We start from the raw sequence: 23,714 nt of genomic DNA on the forward strand, positions 1-23,714 counted from the left end.
GCCCCGCCCCTCAGGCCCCTGGGGGCGTAGGACTAAACCGGCAACTATTTTTGTTGACCTTTGTCCATGAAAGGTCCCTGCAAAATTTCATTGCAATTGGTTCAGGGGTTTTGGAGAAGAAGATTTTTGAAATTTTAGTCAATTTGACCCCTTTTGGCCCCGCCCCTCAGGCCCCTGGGGGCGTAGGACTAAACCAGCAACAATTTTTGTTGACCTTTGTCCATGGAAGGTCCCTGCAAAATTTCTTTGAAATTGGTTCAGGGGTTTTGGAGAAGAAGTCGAAAATGTAAATTGTTTACGGACGGACAACGGACGACGGACGACGGACGACGGACGACGACGGACAAAAGGCGATTGCAATAGGTCACTTGAGACTTTGTCTCAGGTGACCTAAAAATTCTCCCACCCTTCACAGGTGTGTCTCCAATTTTAGCCGGGAAAGATCAGCTTAATTGTCACCCCCTAGGGGGAGATAGCCTCGTGCCGTTTAGCATGTGTTCAATTGTGACGTCATTAAAATGTGACACCGGTAATTGTGACGTCATCAATAGTGAATGACGATATTCATACCCTACATGTGATTTTGTTTACAAGCATGGCAGACTACTGTCGGTGAAGTTGTGACTGAAATAATAGGATGGGAGAAAAATAATCATCCCACAACTTAACTCAATCACCCCTGAAGACATATTTAAACCCTTCCAATTCAAAGGGTGGAATAGTTCATTATAAAGGTTCAAGGGTGAATGAGTTAAGGGTGTAACAGAAAAATCTCCAACCCTCAGGGTGATATTTTTCGGTTGTCTAACCCGAGGCTAAGAGATTTCTCTGTCACACCCTCAAGGTAGCTAGGGAAGATTCTATTAGTCAATGCGGTTATTGTCCTTAGACCTACCGTCCTGATAAGAGTGTTAATGAGGTCAGCATGGTTGTTGACAGCAGCTATGTGTAAGGGTGTGTAACCGTCTTTTGTCTTCAAATTCACAATTCTTTTATTCTTTCCCAGAATTAACTGGACCGCACTGAAAAATGATAAAGTTTTGAAGCAGTTAAAAAGATTTAATAATTTATTTTTTCCCCAACCTCAAATTATTTGTGATAAAATTCATAGACCTGATAATAAAAATTGACCTCAAGAAAAAAGGAATGATAAAAATGCTATCCTATGAAGAAAGAAGTGTACATATAGTGTTATTAATCCCTGTATTTTCTCTGATCATGCAATTGACATCTTTATAGAGTTTTAGAAGCCATCATGGTTTTTGTTAATTAATTATTAATGGGCAATCAGTTTAGAATTATAATCAATGATTGTTTTCGAATCACAGAAAGTAAACCATAGTCAACTTATAACTTCATAGGACTGAATAACCAAACAAAGATATACAGCTGTAGCAGTCTATACTGTTACATGAAAAGACATGCAAAGTTGTTTATTATATATCAAGATTCCTTCTGTTTTAATGAATGGATTACAACCAACTCTTCTGCAGTTTAGATATATTTCTCAACATTACTTTCATGCATATAATAAAAGTAAACAATTTAAATACTTTTTTATCATTTCAGAATATTTATTGTTCAGATCTTAGATACAAAGTAATTGGGCAACAGGCAAAGCCTATGAGCGTCTTTTCTCCTTACAGTAATAAACAGTTTACACACATCATATTGAATAGAAGTAATGATAAAACATATATATTATATATATTGATAATTTCATGTCATTATTATTTTTTTGAAAATTGTTGTTACTAGATTATACTAAAAATAGGCAAATGATGCTAGTGGAGAGCACAATTAGTGAATACTTTAAATGCATATGGTACATTGTAAACAGTTGAGTTTAGTTATGAACATTTTTCATGTATATATCATAGAATGTATGATCAATATCCGGTACCAGTGAAAGGGCAAAACAATCAATTTCATTAATATATCCATCATTGGCCTATAACTGATATCTATAATTCTCGTACAGATGTACATACTTTAACGACCTATCCTAGTCATTACATCTAAAGGGAATATGAATTCCTACCTGACTTTTTAACTGAAGTTGGGCAAGGGCCAAAAGAACTTACGGATTATTGTCTTTGAGAACAGCCCATTGTAACACATTGAAGCCTTTCCCGTTCTCTCTCAGGTAGTCCCCATTTGTGGTCTTTAATACTGCCTGCAGGATATTGGGTTGTCCAAGTTTTTGTAAGATGCAGTCATGCATGACCGTATCGCCGTCACCATCCTGAAATACATCAGTAATAACTTTAAAATTCTGGTAGATATATACAATAGTCACTTAATTTCATTCAGTCAAACATTTGATTTAACCCTAGGTCTAAATATAAATTTGCAGTAACTATATTATTATGTATTCTCACTACACCATAAACTAAATTTTCCATTCCATTTTCCTCCCTCCTTTTTCTAAGTCATTGCCCCCAAAGATACAAAAATGTACAACCCAGGTTCGGGTATTCTCCTGCCAAGCGAACACCAAATGTTTGAAACAAGGGTTGGTAACAGACACCACTGTAACAGGAGAGGAAAAAAGCATGGCCAGCTGACCGGGGTTCGAACCCGGGACCCTCCGAACACTAGACAGACGCTCTACCAATTGAGCTACCTTGTTGACAGTGCCTTGCCTTACATTGTATTTGTACATTTTTACAAAAAGAAATCAATACAAAGGTACATTGACTGTACTACCTATAGGTCTTACCTTGACTGTATTACACATAGGTCTTACCTTGACTGTACTACATATAGGTCTTACCTTGACTGTACTATATATAGGTATTACCTTGACTGTACTACATATAGGTCTTACCTTGACTGTACTACCTATAGGTTTTACAGTGACTGTACTACCTATAGGTCTTACCTTGACTGTACTACATATAGGTCTTACTTTGACTGTACTACCTATAGGTCTTACAGTGACTGTACTACATATAGGTCTTACCTTGACTGTACTACATATAGGTATTACCTTGACTGTACTACATGTAGGTCTTACCTTGACTGTACTACCTATAGGTTTTACAGTGACTGTACTACATATAGGTCTTACCTTGACTGTACTACATATACAATGTAGGTCTTACCTTGACTGTACTACCTGGACTGTTCTACACATAGGTCTTACCTTGACTGTACTACTTATAGGTCTTACCTTGAATGTACTACCTATAGGTCTTACCTTGACTGTACTACACATAGGTCTTACCTTGACTGTACTACCTATAGGTCTTACATTGACTGTACTACATATAGGTCTTACCTTGACTGTACTACCTGGACTGTTCTACACATAGGTCTTACCTTGACTGTACTACCTATAGGTCTTTCCTTGACTGTACTACCTATAGGTCTTACCTTGACTGTACTACCTATAGGTCTTACCTTGACTGTACTACATATAGGTCTTACCTTGACCGTACTACATATAGGTCTTACCTTGACTGTACTACCTAAAGGTCTTACCTTGACTGTACTACACATAGGTCTTACCTTGAATGTACTACATATAGGTCTTACCTTGACTGTACTACCTATAGGTCTTACCTTGACTGTACTACCTTTAGGTCTTACCTTGACTGTACTACCTATAGGTCTTACCTTGACTGTACTACCTTGACTGTACTACCTATAGGTCTTACCTTGACTGTACTACACATAGGTCTTACCTTGACTGTTCTACCTTGACTGTACTACCTATAGGTCTTACCTTGACTGTACTACATATAGGTCTTAATTACCTTGACTGTACTACATATAGGTCTTACCTTGACTGTACTACCTATAGGTCTTACCTTGACTGTACTACATATAGGTCTTACCTTGACTGTACTACATATAGGTCTTACCTTGACTGTACTACATATAGGTCTTACCTTGACTGTACTACATATAGGTCTTACCTTGACTGTACTACATATAGGTCTTACCTTGACTGTACTACATATAGGTCTTACCTTGACTGTACTACATATAGGTCTTACCTTGACTGTACTACATATAGGTCTTACCTTGACTGTACTACATATAGGTCTTACCTTGACTGTACTACCTATAGGTCTTACCTTGACTGTACTACATATAGGTCTTACCTTGACTGTACTACATATAGGTCTTACCTTGACTGTACTACACATAGGTCTTACCTTGACATTGACATCAGCTCCTTTGTTGACTAGTAGTTGGGTACACTTGGGACTACCTTTCCCGACAGCCACATGTAGGGCGGTCTGTCCCTTTTTGTTGGTCACATTAATCTTTGCACCAGCTTTTAGCAACTCTTCCATAGTTGATTCTTCTTTACTGTGTAATTTTGATTACAGTAGAAAGGAAAATTGAAGAAAATACCATTATATTGTTAATGATTACTTTATTACAAAAGCAACATTATTTTCAAATCCACTGACATTCGCTAATCAAACCTTAGATGAACTTTAATTACAAAGATAATTATCAATATTGTTATAGTGGATTGAAGTATAGTGTTCACAGATGTACAAATTGTGGGAGTAGTTTTATCTTAGCACATTTTAACCTATAGATATTGAAAAATCATGATTGTGCCAATAGAAGTTTAAGTACGAATATATGCTTTTATAGGTGATCAGGAAGTGCAAATTGTGATCGGCATTCAAATTATCAAATGGTGAAATTCTCAACCTTGAATATGACAAGCTTTCTATGCCATTCCACTTGAGATTTTATGTAAATAAACTTGAATGATTTAAAAAAAACTATGAAACACACTATTACAACTTATATTAATCATTTTTGTTGGCCTTGATGTTAGCGTGCTGGGGTTTTAAATGTGGGAGGAAACTGGAGAACTCAGAGAAAACCCACGTGGTCAAGTACATGTAGGTAACCCAATTCCTTTTCATATCCAATTTGGAAACCTCAGCTGTCTTTGTGATACATAGGCCACTGCCCCACCCGACCACACTTTATACTTTTTACCGATCTCTTCATCGAATTATGTCAAAAGTGCTACAATGTATATAATACAGTATTTTCGGAGTGTATAAGCTGTAAATATCTTACCCAAAGGCGGCATAGTGCAGAGCAGTGTCGCCCTCCTTATCCACTTTGTCTTTGTTTGCCTTGTGTTGGAGTAGAAGCTGTACGACCTGCTTGTGACCTTCGTAGCTGGCTAGTTGTAGGGCGGTCTTATCCTCAACTGTCGTGTCCACCTAAAACATAATTTGGTCAAAAAATTACCTTCAACCTACACAAATCTATGGTAAATCAACTATTTGTTGAGAGTGTTAGAAGTAAAAATGTATAGGACCTCACATTTTACCTCAGGGTTATTCCTAAAAACCTAAGCTGACCTCATGTGTCTGTAGCGCCCCTTCCTAGCCCTTACCTACATTTTACGCATTGAATGTGTAATTCCATTTTTTTTCTGCAACAATTTTACATAGAGTGCACAGTTTTTAATTTCAAGCTGTGATATTTTACAAATGTGTAAACCATATTTAAACTGGACTTGCCAAATGGTTGATTTGGTCAGGTTCAGATGTGATTTTAGGGGTGAATGGATACAGTATGCTAATGGTCCCTAGATATACACATATCACACACAGGTTAAGGATCCAGTTTCTGGGAAGGATTCCTCTCTATGGCCTTCACCTCACCTGTGTGTAGCCTATATCCTAAATTATGCCTGTCACTATAAACCTCTCCTTAATTAGGCCTACACCTCAACTGTTGAGGTCTCTTCTAAGCCCTGAATCTATGTGTGGTTTCTTTTGCTGAACTAGGGCTGCAGTGGCTGAGACGTTAATTATAAGGCGCCTGACCATCTATGATCACTGACCCCTCCACCACTGGGTTGTGGGTTCTAGCCTACTTGAATCCTTCTCCAGGTACTAGGCACAGGTAGCAGGTGGTTTTTCTCTGGGAACTCCGGTTTTCATCCTCCACCAAAACCTGGACATAATTGTAGTTGGATCGGACTACATGTAGAGTAATACCATTAATCAGGTAGCTCACTTGGTTAGAGTGACTCCAGCATAAATTACTCTAGTCTGGCCTTGTACATTTTCACTCTTAGAAAACTGTTGTTTATTGAGTTTTTATCATTATTTCTTTCTCTATTTTTTTTCAGATTAGTATAAGTTTGTAAGGTATTGGTTTCTTTTCAGAAATGATTTATTAAAACAGTTTTCATATAACGAAAAAATTACTCATTCATACAGTCATGTAGTTAGAGTTTTTGCTAAGTGGGAGATGGATCTTTAAGATGTATGCCTGATAGGTTCAAGAGGGATACCTTACCTTATGGTCTACATCCCCCTATAAGTGTTCCTGCTATAAAGCATAGTATTCATCTCAGGTGGTCTATCCCTACAGCATTTACCTTATTCATCCCTCACTATGGACAACACTTTGACTGCAAGTATTCCCCAAGGAAGGTTTATGAAATATCTGTGATTGGTCCTTTCCTATGACGCACAGCTTACCTGTGATTAGTCCTTCCCTATGGCGCACAGTACAGCTTACCTGTGATTGGTCCTTCTCTATGGCGTATTCCTTACCTGTGATTGGTCCTTCTCTATGGCGTATTCCTTACCTGTGATTGGTCCTTCTCTATGGTGCACAACTTACCTGTAATATTGGGTCGTTCCCTTTGATGTACACCTTACCTGTGATTGGTCCTTCTCTGTGGCGTATTCCTTACCTGTGATTGGTCCTTCTCTATGGCGTATTCCTTACCTGTGATTGGTCCTTCTCTATGGTGCACAACTTTCCTGTAATATTGGGTCGTTCCCTATGACGTACACGTTACCTGTGATTGGTCCTTCTCTATAGCACACAACTTCCCTATAATGGGTCATTCCCTATGACGTACACCTTACCTATGATTGCTCGTTCCCTATGGCGTACACGTTATCTTTAATTGGTCCTTCCCTATCGTGTCCACCTTACCTGTGATTGGTCCGTCCATATGGTGTACACCTTACCTGTGATTGGTTCTTCCTATGACGTACACCTTACCTGTGATTGGTCCCTCCCTATGAAGTACACCTTACCTGTGATTGGTCCCTTCCTATGACGTACACCTTACCTGTGATTGGTCCCTCCCTATGATGTACACCTTACCTGTGATTAGTCCCTCCCTATGACGTACACCTTTCCTGTGATTGGTCCCTTCCTATGACGTACACCTTACCTGTGATTGGTCCCTCCCTATGATGTACACCTTACCTGGGATTAGTCCCTCCCTATGACGTACACCTTTCCTGTGACTGGTCCCTTCCTATGACGTACACCTTACCTGTGATTGGACCCTCCCTATGAAGTACACCTTACCTGTGATTGGGCCCTCCCTATGAAGTACACCTTACCTGTGACTGGTCCCTCCCTATGACGTACACCTTACCTGTGACTGGTCCCTCCCTATGACGTACACCTTACCTGTGATTGGTCCCTCCCTATAGTGTACACCTTATCTGTGATTGGTCCCTCCCTATGACGTACACCTTACCTGTGATTGGTCCCTCCCTATAATGTATACCTTACCTGTGATTGGTCCCTCCCTATGACGTACACCTTACCTGTGATTGGTCCCTCCTTATGATGAACACCTTACCTGTGATTAGTCAGTCCCAATGGTGTACACTTTACCTGTGATTGGTCCCTCCCTATGACGTACACCTTACCTGTGATTGGTCCCTCCCTATGATGAACACCTTACCTTTGATTAGTCAGTCCCAATGGTGTACACTTTACCTGTGATTGGTCCCTCCCTATGACGTACAACTTACCTGTGAGGGATCCTTTTTCAACACTGCCTGGACATCAGACAATGCACCTTGGGCTGCAGCCTGCACAATGTTGATTGAGAAGGTTGTGTCTGTTTTGGTTCCTGACTGGGCTCTTAACATCTCCACAAATACCTTAGCAATAGCTTCTGAAACATCTAAATAGAAACCCAATCCTCAGTTTTTCTACATCACAAAAGGTATTTTTTTGTAATAGTGTTTGATTATTGCCTTAACATTATTTTTTTGTCTCAAATATTGCCAACATTTGCAAAGAAATGTAATAAAACGTTGTAGACTAACTATTTAACAACATTGAGTACATTAAATTAAAATAGCATGATGGAATTAATTAAGTAAACAAAGATAAAATTTGAGGTTCAGGAAAACCTAACGTGAAATAGAGGATTTATTGCAGTTACTTTTGAAGGAAAAAATTACTAAAAAGGTTAAAAATAAGCTGTACCTTTAATAGGTGATGTTTAAAAAGTACTCTAACACAAAAATTTAACTAAAGATGAAATTTTCTTTAGTTCAAACTAAGCAAACAGGGTTTATGCCTGAATACTTTAATTCACAAATGAGACAAACTAAAAGTAATTTCTTTACAGACGAAATTAAATTTCCTGAAACATTTAAATCTGCATACAAGTTTTCTTGTGAACTGTCAGACACAAAATCCATCTCAAACAAATATAAAGTATTTAAGTTATCATGAGCTTTGTGGTTTAATCAATTTTATTAAACAGAACAGGACTGGTTCAATCACTGCATGGCAATCAGGTAGCTCAATTAGTAGAGTGTCCGTCTAGAATTTGGAAATGATGTGGTTCAAATCCCGGTCTAGCCATGCATGTTTCTGCTCCTAATACAAAAATTGGTGCCGTGACCAGGATTAGTACATGTAAATCAATTAATATCTCTTATTGTCACTCACTTACCATTCATGCTATCCCCCAGCTCAAATTCGTCATCACTGTCGCTATCATAGTCATCATCCTCATTTGCCGGGACCTCATCAGCGATGGAAACATCTTCCACTAGATTGACACACACAGGACTGAACAACCAGTTTTTTCCTTTGATTTTAATTCTCATGTCCCCATCATTGTCTATTTTCACAATGCGCCCGGTTTGGCCAAGGGTCTGAAAGGATAATGATTTATCTCAATACAACTGATCAGATGCCATATAGCATACAATAACAAGAGCTCAAACTTACTGAAGTGTATTGCATATGGTGGATGCATAATGCATAACTGACTAGATATGATGTGGCTTAAACCATTCATCCCTAAAATCACATGTGAACCTTACCAAATCAAAGACTTGGCAAATCCAATTAAAATGTGTAGGGGTGAATGCATTTATTAGGCTTAAAATATCCAGGCCTGGCATCAGTTTGTCTCATAAAGTCCTCATTAGTAAACAAATTAGATTAATATCAATATTAAAGTTATGGTGCTTTGTGGTTTAATTCTATTTAATTAAACAGAACTGGACTGAGTCAATCACTGGCGATCAGGTAGCTCAATTTGGAGAGCCTCCATCTATAGTTTGTAAAGTGCTGGGTTCAAACCCTTGTCTAGCCATGCATATTACAAAACATGGTGCCTTATAATCCTAACAAACAAGATTAACCTATTCACCCCTGAAATTTCTTAATGAACTATTCCAACCTTTGAATTGGAGGAGTTCAAATGTGTCTTCAGGGGTGAATGAGTTAATAACATAATCAACTAGCTTAAAGGGGCTGGTCGGGGAAAAAATGTCATATTTGCTAAAATGGAATACACCTGTTTAAAATACCTTCTTATGAAATATACCGATTCAAATTTTGCCGATATTCACTCCCTAAGAGTAAAAAATTATAATAATATTAAAGAAATCCTAAATCATCACCTGACAGTCTAAAACTCTCAATTGACCCAGATCAGTGATGTAATTTTACCGCAAGCGCGTCATCAACAAAGCCAAATGTAAACATCGCAGCGAAAGAAAAAGATGCATGCAAAAGTCATGATAGGCACGAGGTATCAATACCGTTATATATAACAACAAGATATAGGTAGGAATACTACACTTGCATCATACATGACCTTTGAAAACAATTATTTACGTATAGTATTGCTGTCTTGTCCGCTAGTTGAGTCCGACATGGCATATGACGGCGTGCTATTGTTGTTATCTTCACTGCCTCACTTTCGAAACAACCACATGTCATATATAAATAGATCTGCGCTAAATTTATGCAGGGCTTCTCCCGAGATTTCAGTGGTCAAAACTGGACATTGCAAGCAGAACTCGACTATATGATATTGCCGTGGTATAACATTTGGAAGGCCAGTAAACACATTTAGACCCATTTATTTTGTATTTTTCTAACCCGAACAGCCCCTTTCATTTCATATCCAGTCCTTAAAACAGCCCAGAACTCATAGTACAGACTCCTCCGATATATAAGCCACTTTTACCTCACTCATTTCATCGTTCCAGCCACCGTGGCCGTCCTGTAGGCCCATTACAGTGTTATGGTTGCTCAGGATCACAACAGCTTCGTCCTTGGCAAATGCATGTTTCTGGTCAAGATAAATTAAACATATTCTCAAAATCTGGTATACAAATTTTACTGATCTTTAATTGAATTATTTGGATACGGTAATCATTAACTCATTCACCCCTAAAGACACATTTGAACTCTTCCAATTCAAAGGTTGGAATAGTTCATTATGAAATTTCAGGGGTGAATGAGTAATTAATAGTATCTAGAGAATAAACCCCTGTCAGGGTGAACACCACTAGACAAATCCTTGGGAGGGAATTTCTATAATCAACTTTTTAAGGTGCTCCTATTCCTACAACGATGACAGCATTCCTATATTCAGCTTCCTTTAATTTGTTAGGAAAAGCATAAGGTAAAAAATTACCTACATTATTTTAGATGTGTTTTTCCTAACCTTATATTTACCATCGTATGGCATTGCCACTATATAACTACCAAATTCAGTTGGCATTCACATAGGCTCATATATAGGCTATGAATGCCATGGACCGATTGTTGAACTCATCATTATTATGACGTCATAATTGTTACCTTGGATACTACTGACCCTCCCCGGGCGATGGCTGTTCTATTCGTTGAACAAGCATACATTACACGATACATATATTATTTTAACTAAATGCTGAAAAAAGTATTGAACTGCTTTCAGTTGGTATTCATAGGCAAAATGAATTCCAACTGGACAAAGGCAAATCCAACATGAAGCACTAGTGCACTTCATTGAATTTGCTTTTGTCCAGTTTGCATTCATATTACCTATGAATGCCAACTGAAAGCAGTTGAATGCTTAGGTGGAGGCACCTACAGACCCTAATGTAGGGTATTTCCATGACTTTAATACCTTGTATAGGCTTTCTATCCTTGACTTGAGAGGACACTCCTTGATCTAAGCATGTAAGGCTCATCTATATATATCCTAGTAAGTGATCATAATACTAACCCTACTGTTTAGAGATTATCAACCTTGTCCCCAACACAGTGAATATCATTTTGAGGGCACACCTTTAACTGCCCTTGTAGGCAAACTCCTTTATGTAACTACTTTTCAGGACTCCCCTTTAAATACCCTTGGAAGGGCAATCCTTTCAATTCCCTTGTGAGCATAATCTTTCTAATACCCTTTGAACATGTCCTTTTTGTGAGGGAATCGTTTGATTCTCTAGTAAGGGCACACCCTTCACTAGATACATTTGTCAGCTCCCTTATATTAATCAACCAACCTTGTGAGAGAACTCTTATTTTCCCTTTTGGCTAGTCTGCTGGTGCAGTAGTTAGTACACTCATCTGTTACTAAGTCAGCCAGGGTTTGATTCCCTGATCAGACATATAAATGTCTGAAGTCACCTACCCAACCATAAGGGTTTTCTCTGAGTACTCTAGATCTTGTTTCCTCCCACAGTAAGACCCCCTGTACGCTACCATCTGGACTTATAAGAGTGATTCATATAACATCCTCATACTTGTACTCCTCTTTGTAAGGCATACCTTTAACTATCCCCAGTAATACGCACAACATCCTCATACTTACTCTTTGTAAGGCATACCTTTAACTAACCCCAGTAATACAATATCCTCATACTAACTCTTTATAAGGCATACCTTTAACTATCCCCAGTAATACGACATCCTCATACTTACTCCTCTTTATAAGACATACCTTTAACTATCCCCAGTAATACGCACAACATCCTCATACTTACTCTTTGTAAGGCATACCTTTAACTATCCCCAGTAATACGCACAACATCCTCATACTTACTCTTTGTAAGGCATACCTTTAACTATCCCCAGTAATACAAAATCCTCATACTTACTCTTTGTAAGGCATACCTTTAACTATCCCCAGTAATACAACATCCTCATACTTACTCTTTGTAAGGCATACCTTTAACTATCCCCAGTAATACAACATCCTCATACTTACTCTTTGTAAGGCATACCTTTAACTATCCCCAGTAATACAACATCCTCATACTTACTCTTTGTAAGGCATACCTTTAACTATCCCCAGTAATACAACATCCTCATACTTACTCTTTGTAAGGCATACCTTTAACTATCCCCAGTAATACAACATCCTCATACTTACTCTTTGTAAGGCATACCTTTAACTATCCCCAGTAATACAACATCCTCATACTTACTCTTTGTAAGGCATACCTTTAACTATCCCCAGTAATACAACATCCTCATACTTACTCTTTGTAAGGCATACCTTTAACTATCCCCAGTAATACAACATCCTCATACTTACTCTTTGTAAGGCATACCTTTAACTATCCCCAGTAATACAACATCCTCATACTTACTCTTTGTAAGGCATACCTTTAACTATCCCCAGTAATACAACATCCTCATACTTACTCTTTGTAAGGCATACCTTTAACTATCCCCAGTAATACAACATCCTCATACTTACTCTTTGTAAGGCATACCTTTAACTATCCCCAGTAATACAACATCCTCATACTTACTCTTTGTAAGGCATACCTTTAACTATCCCCAGTAATACAACATCCTCATACTTACTCTTTGTAAGGCATACCTTTAACTATCCCCAGTAATACAACATCCTCATACTTACTCTTTGTAAGGCATACCTTTAACTATCCCCAGTAATACAACATCCTCATACTTACTCTTTGTAAGGCATACCTTTAACTATCCCCAGTAATACAACATCCTCATACTTACTCTTTGTAAGGCATACCTTTAACTATCCCCAGTAATACAACATCCTCATACTTACTCTTTGTAAGGCATACCTTTAACTATCCCCAGTAATACAACATCCTCATACTTACTCTTTGTAAGGCATACCTTTAACTATCCCCAGTAATACAACATCCTCATACTTACTCTTTATAAGGCATACCTTTAACTATCCCCAGTAATACAACATCCTCGTACTTACTCTTTGTAAGGCATACCTTTAACTATCCCCAGTTATACAACATCCTTATACTTACTCTTTGTAAGGCATACCTTTAACTATCCCCAGTAATACAATATCCTCATACTAAGATGGTTGAGTTTTAATGATAGATGGGGGCGGGGGACCCAAAATTGACTTTGGTTTTCACACTGGATATACCCTGTATCTACATTTAAGATGGTACCACCTGAACCTATATTTGCACATCTGATACTACATTCTAATATCTTTGTTGTATCCTTATGAAGGCACCTAGCATATTTACTGTGAAGGAAGTCCATTACACATAGATGTGTAATTAGGACACTCAATATTCTTCATAGTTATTCTTGAGATGTACGTTTACCTTTTTATGTGGTCATGAGGGCTCTCTAATACCTACCCGTGTGAGGGCACTCCTATGTAGATGCCACACCTTCCCATCCTCATACTGGACTTTGACAGTTTTGCCCTCAAACAGCATTTCCACGATAGTACCCAACTCTTTTGTGCACTGCAGATTTAAGGTTAAACATTTCAGATTCATTAATAATGCCTCAGATTATATGATTAATGGCCTAAACCAATTGAATCCAGAAAATGTCTGGAAGACATAAAGGCCATGGATTCTCAAATGCAAATTAGTTTCATATTATTTGACAAATATCTATAAATAACAAAGAAAGGTGACCTTGACTTTGAAACTTTGACAAATTTGATAAAAATTTGTTCAGAAAAAAGTTGGTACAGTACAGTGATGTCAATGAATTGGTTGACAAATTTTTAAGAAGTAACATTGACCTTGGTGTTGACCTTTTGATTTCTCATACTCAATCTTTGTATAAACTTTGATGAAAATCTGTTAAGAAAGTAAGGGGTTAAATGGTAGGGGCTTAAAATGAAATGCCCATTAATTTTGTAAATCACCGACAATTCTTAAAAAAACTATTTTCCCAATTATTTATATATGTTGGTTCATTTTTAATGACCCCATTTTGATGGAGGTTTGAATTTATCATTAATACCTCTAATTAGTTGTCAAGAAGTATAAAAAAACAATTTATGGCCATTATTAAAATATTGACTACAATTATTTATCTACAATATAAAATGACCAAGAAAAATCAATGGCCATTGTTATTGTTATTGTTATTCCCAATGGTCAGGAAATAAGCGTTTGTCAGTATTTGTAACAGCAATTAATTCTAAAAAAAAATAAACTGAAATTTACGGTTTCTGCAAATTTATTCTACTATAGTAATTACAGCAAGAAATAGCAATCACCTGAACCATCTGGTCATCCCAGCCTCCATACATTTGGTGTTCCTGAAGTTGTTTCAGTGCCCCAACGCCCAGTGCCACTCTTACTTTGTCCGAGGGTCTCAAGGCGACCACTCCTGGGTTGACGACGTCTGACGAAAAGACGGTTAAACACATGTTTTTTTCCCCCAAATACAGACATGATACATACTGTTGTTCATTTTCTCATAATTTTATTTTACTTTTGCTACAAAAGTGACTCCTAGGTAGGATATGCTCTATTCTTTCACGAATGCAAGGCTGAAAAATTACTACAGCAATATTGGAAATATGATTCCTACTGCAGCTCCCCTATAAAACACTACCTAACTCACCGCCCCAGAAATTTCTTAATGAACTTTTCCAACCATTGAATTGGACGAGTTCAAATGTGTCTTCAGGGGTGAATGAGTCAACTCACTCATGAACGGCAGGTGATCCAAAATTATAGCATCTTCAAATCCAAGGGTTCCATTCTATATACACATCTAATCTATACCCTTGGAATGATAGGTGACAAAATCAAAGGCACATGTTTAGCTACATCACTGTCATGTAATTGATTGGTTTCAAAGTCTATGCTCGTAAAAAAATGCTAGGCAGATACCTGTCTTTTAAAGTTTCCGAGGAGTGACATCTGTCTTCAATGCTAGTTGATTTTCGTGTTGGCCGGGATGGAAGCAAATAGGGGTCTTAATGAGGAAAGAAACCAGAGTATAACAAGAGAAAATTCACACTGGGTAGGGCAAGCGACCAAATGTATTTTAACATCAAGTTTGGCAAACGCACATAGCCATGGTGGTGAAGGTGAGTGTGCTATCCAGTATCCACTATCGCACAATCACAATGTAGTGCTAAACTTACCCACAAGGGGCAGGAAGGCCATAACATAGACCCCCTAGAATGCACTAATGTGTACCTATCCATGAGGGGCATGTAGTTCATGCATTATGATTTCCCATAACGCACTTCCATAATTATCCTTCTGGAGTAGGCGATTTATTTAACAGATTACCCATAATGCATTACTGTACTCACCCACGACTGGCAGGTGGTCGGGATAGTAGGGTCCACCGGATCCCAGTGACCTCATAGACTTGTAGAGAATGTCCACACAACCATCGCCCCCCAGACGATATGTGCCTATAAAGTCAGTTCTTTTCCAGAAGACCTTGACTGCTCCTCTATATCCTTTAGGTTTGCTGGACTCCCAGGTCACTACTTCCTTGACCTCACCCTCATCTCCATCAGACCCTGTCAAGGTATATTTAGATTATTTCACTGTTACTGAAGCAAAACATTCTGTAAAGGCCACGAAACCTACCAGTATGTGTAATAAGAAATTCATTTCAAACAGAAGTCAGTTTCTATACAGTCTGATGTAATATACTGAAGGGTACACAGCATAGAACAAACCCAGGACATAAACCAAACCAATAGAGCCCAAAACAACCAATAATTTAATAAATTATACGTTCCAGGAATAAGCTTACAATCATTATACTTTTCAATCAGGGAAACCCTTAACATGTACATATAATTTTACAGACTAAACTCAATCAAGAATTCTGTAGTCGATTAGTCAGTTTCATGGCCTATAGCCAACCGATACTCAACATAGTTGTTTAAAAGTCAGAATTCAACTACAAAAATTTTCTATTCATACCATCCTGATTTTTCCATTTCCAGTGAGGCCCTCGGACAACCTTGGCCCCAGGGAACACACCCATGGAGTCTACAGTCTTAGTCTTAGACCGGGGCGGGACGGCCACCCTGTAAACATATATAAACAAGCCTGAAGTTATTTTCACATGGATATAGACAAAAGTTATCTGTATGTTATTCATCATTATGTGACACGTTTATATATTCATTTTATATTTCCTCATCCATGCGTTATATTTCATTATAATATACAAGTATAAATAAAAACAGATTGTAAAATTGATCATGACCAACAATTGTATACCTTTTTTCCACATGGATCAGGATTGTTCAAATTGAAGACAAGAAGTAATATTTCACACTTACGCAGGAGAATTTACCACATCAATTCTCACAAATCCGTGTGTTAGGTCATGCTCCTGACCCATATAGCAACGGGTACAGAGGTCAAAGTCGTGACAGACGGCACACTTCCACCGCAAACCCTTGACTTTTGATTCAGAAGAACACCCTTCGCCATCACAGATAATGTCTTCATGAATCACACCTGCATCAAATACATCATGATTAATTTAATAGCTACCGTATTCATTGTAATAAGCACCCAGCAGGGCACTTCAAAAAAAATGTTTAAATAGGGGAACTTATTAGGATAATAAAAATTGAGTTATGATAAGAGAATAATGTTGAAATTAAATCATTGTTATCCTGAATTCTAAGATAATATTAGAATTTCAGTGTGGATGGAGGCTATAAGAAATGGAAATAAAATGTTTCATTCCATGGAAAATCCAGCCATTATCATGACTGCTTTAAAATATAAGTACATTGAACTACACTGTATAAATCATTGATCAGGCCTTGTCAGGTCTTGGAGGGGCTCTGTATAATTTCAATTTCTCCCAAAAAAAGGGATATACTGTCCTGACACACTCCTCCCTCCTCGTCTTCCATATCCAGTGGTCACGCCCACTTCAGCGTTCTACATCCCTGGAATATGTCATAGCAACATTGAAGGCTCTGTATGCGCCACCTCGTTGATGAGACAAGAAGACTAACTTGATCCTTTGATATACATCAAAAGAATCTTGCAGTCAGTAATGGTAAAAATTGACAGGCTTTGAAGTAGATTGTCTCTCCTTTGTAATCTTCAAAGGACAAGTATCAGCCTAGCGATTGGTCTTTTTTTTTTTACCTGAAACCAATCAAACAGCTATCTTTGTGTCATATATTTCAGGGGTGCAGAGAGCAAAAAGCTCTTACAAGGCTATGATTCCAAGGTTCTCAGAAGGGTTTTGTGTGGTACTGACCACCAGGGTCTACAAAGAGTTTGTTAGGCTCTGGTATGAGGCTCTCAGAAGAGTTCTGAGATAAGGTGCTGACCAAATGGCTCTAAGAAAAGTTTTTAAGGTTCTGATCCCCTATATCACGTGCACCCTCCAGGCTCTTCAAAGTGTGTAGTGAAATGATGACCCCGTAGGTTCTAGAAAGGGTTTAATCAAGTGCTGAAATCTGCAGCTTTTGAAGTAGAATTTTATTAAGTGTTGACCTGAGGCTCTCAGGAGGGTTTGTGCAGTGCTGAATCACAGACTCCTAAATGGGTTTGATTTGGTGTTAAGACTTTATGCTCTCAAAAGTGTTTTGTTACATGTTGACTTCAGATACACAGAAGGCTATGGCCTTTGAAGGATCATGTTGGGTACTGTCGGACCACAATGAATACCAATTGATACCTGCTGGTCCCGAGTCGAAGATCCTTAGGTCGTACTTTCCATCTTGGCCAGCACGGTACCTCACTTCCCGCCCTGAGTCCCAAATCACTGTCACCTTCCTGTCGGTGGTGTTGTGTTTAGGGACGTACACAATTGTTCCTGTGTGTCCGACACCACCATCCTGCTTTTTGTTAACCTCATATCGCCAGTCAGGGCCTCTCACAACCCGCACTCCTGGCCGTAGCTGTGAAAAAGATTCAAATTAGCACAATGTAAAAATTGATCTCATCACTACTATGCACAATCCCCCTAGCAAGTACATACCTACTATAACTGTCTTATTACATGTGTAGCAAGGGACAGAAAATGTACGACTAGACTGAGATTCCAACTGTGAACCTCCAAACTTTGGACAGACACACTAATTTGATTAATTGAGCAATTAACCCAGTCCTTTTCTGCTACATCCTAGCTCCCTTCATTTTCTAAAACTTCAATCATAAAAGACAACACCACACAGTATACATGTTCGTACATGTATTTGCTTCCCAAATTTGGGTCATCCTCGATATCCAGGGGTTAGAGAGTGTAGGTGAGCGTTACCCCTGGATATTGAGGATGAATTTTGGTATCCTCTTGCCAAGCTTACACACAGTACTTAAAAACAAAGGTTGGTCACATGCAAGGCATTACTGTGTCATGACCATGAGAGGAAAATGCACGGCAAGATTAGGGTTTGAACTCGTGACCTCCGAATCATAGACAGACACTCTAATTAATTGAGCTTCCAGCTGGGTGCTGGTGATCAACATAGTCCAGTTCTGCTTCACATGTATCATCAAAATTTCAGAAAAGTTACTGTACAGCTTACCACCAAAGTTAATAGCATAGAGAAGAGATTATGAGGTAAAACTTTGCAACCGCATGCAAGTCTGAAATTTAAGATGAGTAACAGTGCTTAACATGCTTGGTGGTTGTGTGTGGTGTTTCTTGTCTAGTAGGAACAGAAAAATACCTGGCCAGACCAGGGTTCAAACCAAGGACCCTCCGAACTTTAGATGGACACTCTACCAATTGATCTACACTGTACCAGCTGGTAGCCAATGATCGAGCCAGATCAGCTACATTCTTCCCTCCCTTTCTAAGTCTTCTCCCCAATGACATCACTTTAATTTACAACCAAGGCTTGAGTAACTATCTCCTTCCCAAGCGTACACGAAATGCTTGTAACAAGGGACAGCAAGCTCGTTAATTTTGTATTTTGGGAGAAGAGGAGATGCACAGCCAGACCGGCACCGAATTTTTAACCTAATGGACCATCCGACCATTAGATGGATGCTCTACCAATTGAGATACCTAGCTGGTTGCTGACAAATGACCAAGTCAAGTTTCGTTATACAGTTGAAATCTTATAAAAATTAAGGCAATTAAATCATGTCTATTCCCAGATTAATTGTTTCTTAATTTGAATCGTTTATCAGTTATCTGCTACATTCATGTTTTTTTTTTTACCTCAGATGTGGAAATAATGAGTGAGAGACCTTACAGCTACATGTATCTGTATCTGTATAAATACATGGACTCCTTCTGATAGAAAATAGCTGTCCACGGGATGTGCGCTCAGTCAAGGCACAAAGTTCTTTTGAAAGTGGTCAACTTATCAGCCGAAACAAGATCCGGGTCTAAACAGTTCCAATCCTTGACTGTCCTTGGAAAAAAACTATTTTTAAAAAGGTCCGAATTTGCAGGTATGATTTGGTAAGTTTTGGTATGCTTTTGGCGAGTTCTTTGTGAATTTGGAGTTAAATAATCGTCCTGAGGTAATTGCCACCAAGCCTGAAATAATTTTGTAAAACAACACTAGCCGATGTTCCCTGCGTCTTTCTGCTAGTGGTTTGAGTCCTAAATTTGCTAACATTTTAGTTACACTTGATTTCCGTCCATAGTTGTTATATATAAATCTGGCTGCACGTCGTTGAACCGATTCAATGGTATCTGTCTCTTTCTGGTTCGCTGGATCCCAGACTGTGTCACTGTATTTTAAAACCGAACGAATTAGTGCGATGTAAGCTGTTTTCTTTAGGGATTCAGGGCTGTGTTTAAGGTTGCGGCGAAGAAATCCGAGGGTGGAATTATAGCTTTTCTGGCAGTTTTGTTGATATGGGCGCTGAATTTCAAATCTTCACTAAAAGTAAGGCCTAAATAGGGACTGTCCGAAACTTGCTGTAGAATTTGGTTGTTTAACAAGTAAAAGTGTTCATGTTGTTGTTTTGACCGACTCACTCTCATTACATGACATTTTTTAACATTAAAACGCATTCCCCATGTTGATGCCCACAGCTGCAATGCATCCAGATCACGTTGTAGTTTGATTTGGTCCTGCTGGTTCCGGATCCGTCTGTAAAGCAGACAATCGTCTGCAAACAGACGGATTGTTGAATGCACGACTGATGTTATGTCGTTGATAAAACAGAGGAACATCATCGGCCCGAGGACCGTTCCTTGTGGAACACCGGATATGACTTTGGCCTCAGATGACTATTCCCCTTCCACTACTACTCGTTGTTTCCTACCTTCTAGAAATGAATGGAGCCAGTTGTGTAGTTTTCCAGTGATTCCGAAATGTTCTAATTTGTGAAGTAATTTCCTATGAGGTACAGTGTCAAAAGCCTTACTAAAGTCTAAAATAATGATGTCTGTCTGAATTTTGTCGTCAAAGTTTCCCAATATATCGTGCGATGTACTAATTAATTGTGTTTCACAGCTGTGTCCCGAACGAAAACCATGCTGCAGTGGGGTAAGTATATGATGGTCATCTAGATGGTTTCTGATGTGACGCACGATTATATGCCTAAGCAATTTGCAGCACACACAAGTAAGGGACACCGGTCTATAATTTCCTGCTTCATGTTTATTTCCCTTTTTGAAAATCGGTGAGATGTAAGCACTTCTCCACTCTGATGGCACTGATCCTGACTCTAAACTTGATCTGAAGATATGTGCTATGGCCGGCGCTAACTGTGTAGAACAATGCTTCAGTATTCTATTAGGTATGCCGTCTGGTCCACTAGCCTTACTTACTATCAAGTTCGACAACAGCTTTTCCACACCTTCCGTTGTGATGGTTAGATCTTTAATGTCAGCATATTTGGCACCCAAATCTGGGAGAATCTCCTCTTTATCTTCCTTTGTGAATACTGACGTAAACTGATCGTTCAAGATGTTGGCTTTCTCACTACTTCCTTGATGTAATATTCCGTCTCTAAGTAGGGGTGCTACTCCAATGTTATCATTTTTTTTCGATTTCACATATTTCCAGAATGTTCTCCTATTTCCAGTAGTTAAAGATGTTTCTAGCACAGTGTTTACATAGACCCAATGTGATTTCCTAATGGTTTTCTGAGTTTCCCTTTTTTCTCTTTTATATTTGTTCCAAAGTTCTTTACTGCCCGATTGTTTGGCCTTTATATAATAACGATGTTTCTTTTTTATGAGTTTCTTGATATTGTGAGTTATCCATGGGTGACTTTGGTACTTAGATGATAGTTTGGATGGAATAAAACTCTCCATAGCCTCAGTGATGCCTTTCCTCAAAATGGTCCATAATGTGTCAATATCGGTGGTGGTACTATTGACGACTGAATCCGACACTCGCGATAGATGTTCCTCTAAGGAGTTCCAGTCAGCCTTTTTGTAGGAGAATATTTTCTGCCTCTTGTAGTGTAGTGTGGTTTGATGTCGGCGTCCACTACAACACTATGATGGTCTGATATATTTGGTATAACCTGACAGTTCTTAACTAGCGTGGTGTTGTTGGTTATGTACAGGTCCAATATGTTACCTTCCCTGGTGGGTGTGTCTTGTATTTGGGACAGACTGAACTCATCCAGTAGGTTAAGTACTTCCTGGTGGACTTGGGGTTGTGATGTTCCAGGTGTCACCGCTGAGTTTTCCCAGTCCATGTTCGGGAGGTTTAAGTCTCCGGCCAGAATAAAAGTATGGTTGTCTATGTCCAGACCAAGACTTTGGATGGATGAACAGAGTTCCTCTATGGTAATGTAGTTTGTTGAACAAGTGTGCAACAAATATATTTGGGTCTGGGTGCATACTCCTCTAGTATTGTTTTTGAAGTATGTGTCTCTTTTTTATAAAAACGATCATTATTTTTTTCATTGTTTTTTCACTGAACCAGAGACGTCTGTTTTTTACCAGTATGATATGCTCTACTGAACACACTCTAGAGAAATATTCCCTAACTATTTTTAGTCAGTATGAATTAATTTAAGTGGCAAGTATAATATTTTACCTTAATTTGGTTAAATATTAACAAATGTCCCGCTCAACGAATGACTTGTCTCAAGTGTTTCCTTGTTTACAGGGAAGCTTATCGGAGAAAGGCCGAGGATTTGTGTCGATCAATATTTACCGGGTCCTAAAATTTCTTAAATGCTAGCTGTTATTTATTCATGCAAATTATATTATTCTATATGAGACTTACTTCAGATTTGCAAGCAGCATATATGTTTATATTTGGACAATTTAGAGGCATACATTTAGATTAACACAGAACACAACTTTGTCAGATCCAGTGAAGCAATGTAAATAATATCAGACTCCTACACGATGTCCAAAATACTTACCAGATTCTGTGTCATGGTATACGTCAACAAATCCCGATCACAGTGTTACCACCCACGAGCTAGATATCAAGACCAGGAAGATGATTGGAGTTCTAGGAATTATAAATATAAAATAAGTATAGATCACTGAGACACGTGACACCTTACCTGCCCTATGGAGTCGGTCATGACACAACTAGAACTCCATTGATAGCCAACGCAAACCGAAAGTTGGCGGATCAGCTCCGCTTAGTATAGCTATAAATAGATTCGGGGCTACTTGCATTGGGTGATCATGATCATGAGTGCGCGCGCTAACGGTACGCGGCGGAAACAACGTGAATCATGAATACGTACATTGTAAATTACAATACAGTTTATTGATAATCAGTCAAATGTTATGTTCCACGAGATAAATACAGCCTTGGTTGGGGTTGGATTCCCGGGACAATCTTATAGCTTATTATAGTGTAACCAGAGGCGTACATGTATACTACACTCTGGCTTTATGTATGTCTCGAGCTCTGGTGTAACTTAGTATGTTCGTACATTGATTTCGATCGTCATTCATGATAATGTATACATAGTAAATTTTTCTTCAGTATGCAGTTATGTTTCGTTGTACTTTGCCCTATCACCCCTAGGCCTGCTGGTCTTGGAATAAGAAAAGAATTTGCTATTCCCACAACTGTACCGGCACTGCATGCTGTACTTGGGGACACGAAAGTGACCAAAATAAATCTGCTGCAACCGTTGGGCCCACCCCATTTGGTTTCTTGTTCATCTCACTTTTGGCTATTAGAACGTAGGTCCTGACGACGAGACAGAGGTGGCCGTGTATTAATATTACTTTATATAGCGTTCGCCCAAGCGAGGCAGAAACATATAAAGCCATATAATATTATAACATTATTTTTTATTGAAAATGGGAAGATATTCCCCCTGTTTCTTTTAATTTGGAGAAATAAAGAATGTTTCAACAGGGAAATCAGTTTGTACTCGGCTGTTAATCTACATGTATAGGCAAAAATTATCACTGCGTTAAACCACAGGGGTTCGTTACAATTGCCTCTATACTTTCCTCAACCCTCTCCACTGGTACATTTTGTATATGTGTTTATGTGCCTGTCTGGACATTCTCTTATTTTAAAACCA

At 38.6% G+C, this 23,714-nt stretch overlaps 1 protein-coding gene across 3 annotated transcripts in view; it reads right to left on the bottom strand.

The window, feature by feature from the left end:
• The window catches only part of LOC110445123 (E3 ubiquitin-protein ligase mind-bomb-like), a 31,429-nt gene extending 8,600 nt beyond the window's left edge, over positions 1 to 22,829 (bottom strand). The window contains exons 1-14 of one of the 3 annotated variants that reach the window (XM_021489537.1): positions 22,728 to 22,829; positions 17,962 to 18,184; positions 16,595 to 16,775; positions 16,230 to 16,336; positions 15,602 to 15,817; positions 14,549 to 14,676; positions 13,668 to 13,778; positions 10,262 to 10,366; positions 8,729 to 8,933; positions 7,791 to 7,945; positions 5,062 to 5,210; positions 4,167 to 4,323; positions 2,085 to 2,245; positions 896 to 1,022 (exon numbers count right to left, since the gene is read on the bottom strand). In XM_021489537.1, the coding sequence (XP_021345212.1) occupies positions 896 to 1,022; positions 2,085 to 2,245; positions 4,167 to 4,323; positions 5,062 to 5,210; positions 7,791 to 7,945; positions 8,729 to 8,933; positions 10,262 to 10,366; positions 13,668 to 13,778; positions 14,549 to 14,676; positions 15,602 to 15,817; positions 16,230 to 16,336; positions 16,595 to 16,775; positions 17,962 to 18,184; positions 22,728 to 22,748 (2,046 nt within the window). In that variant the 5' untranslated portion in view covers positions 22,749 to 22,829. Of the gene's footprint in view, positions 1 to 895; positions 1,023 to 2,084; positions 2,246 to 4,166; positions 4,324 to 5,061; positions 5,211 to 7,790; positions 7,946 to 8,728; positions 8,934 to 10,261; positions 10,367 to 13,667; positions 13,779 to 14,548; positions 14,677 to 15,601; positions 15,818 to 16,229; positions 16,337 to 16,594; positions 16,776 to 17,961; positions 18,185 to 22,580; positions 22,692 to 22,727 lie in introns of those variants that run through there. The other 2 variants (XM_021489538.1, XM_021489539.1) reach the window with 2 other exon arrangements.
• Between the last annotated feature and the right edge of the window lie 885 nt (positions 22,830 to 23,714).

Source organism: Mizuhopecten yessoensis, unplaced genomic scaffold (assembly GCF_002113885.1).
Source record: "Mizuhopecten yessoensis strain PY_sf001 unplaced genomic scaffold, ASM211388v2 scaffold2087, whole genome shotgun sequence".
In the NCBI taxonomy this organism is placed as follows: domain Eukaryota; kingdom Metazoa; phylum Mollusca; class Bivalvia; order Pectinida; family Pectinidae; genus Mizuhopecten; species Mizuhopecten yessoensis.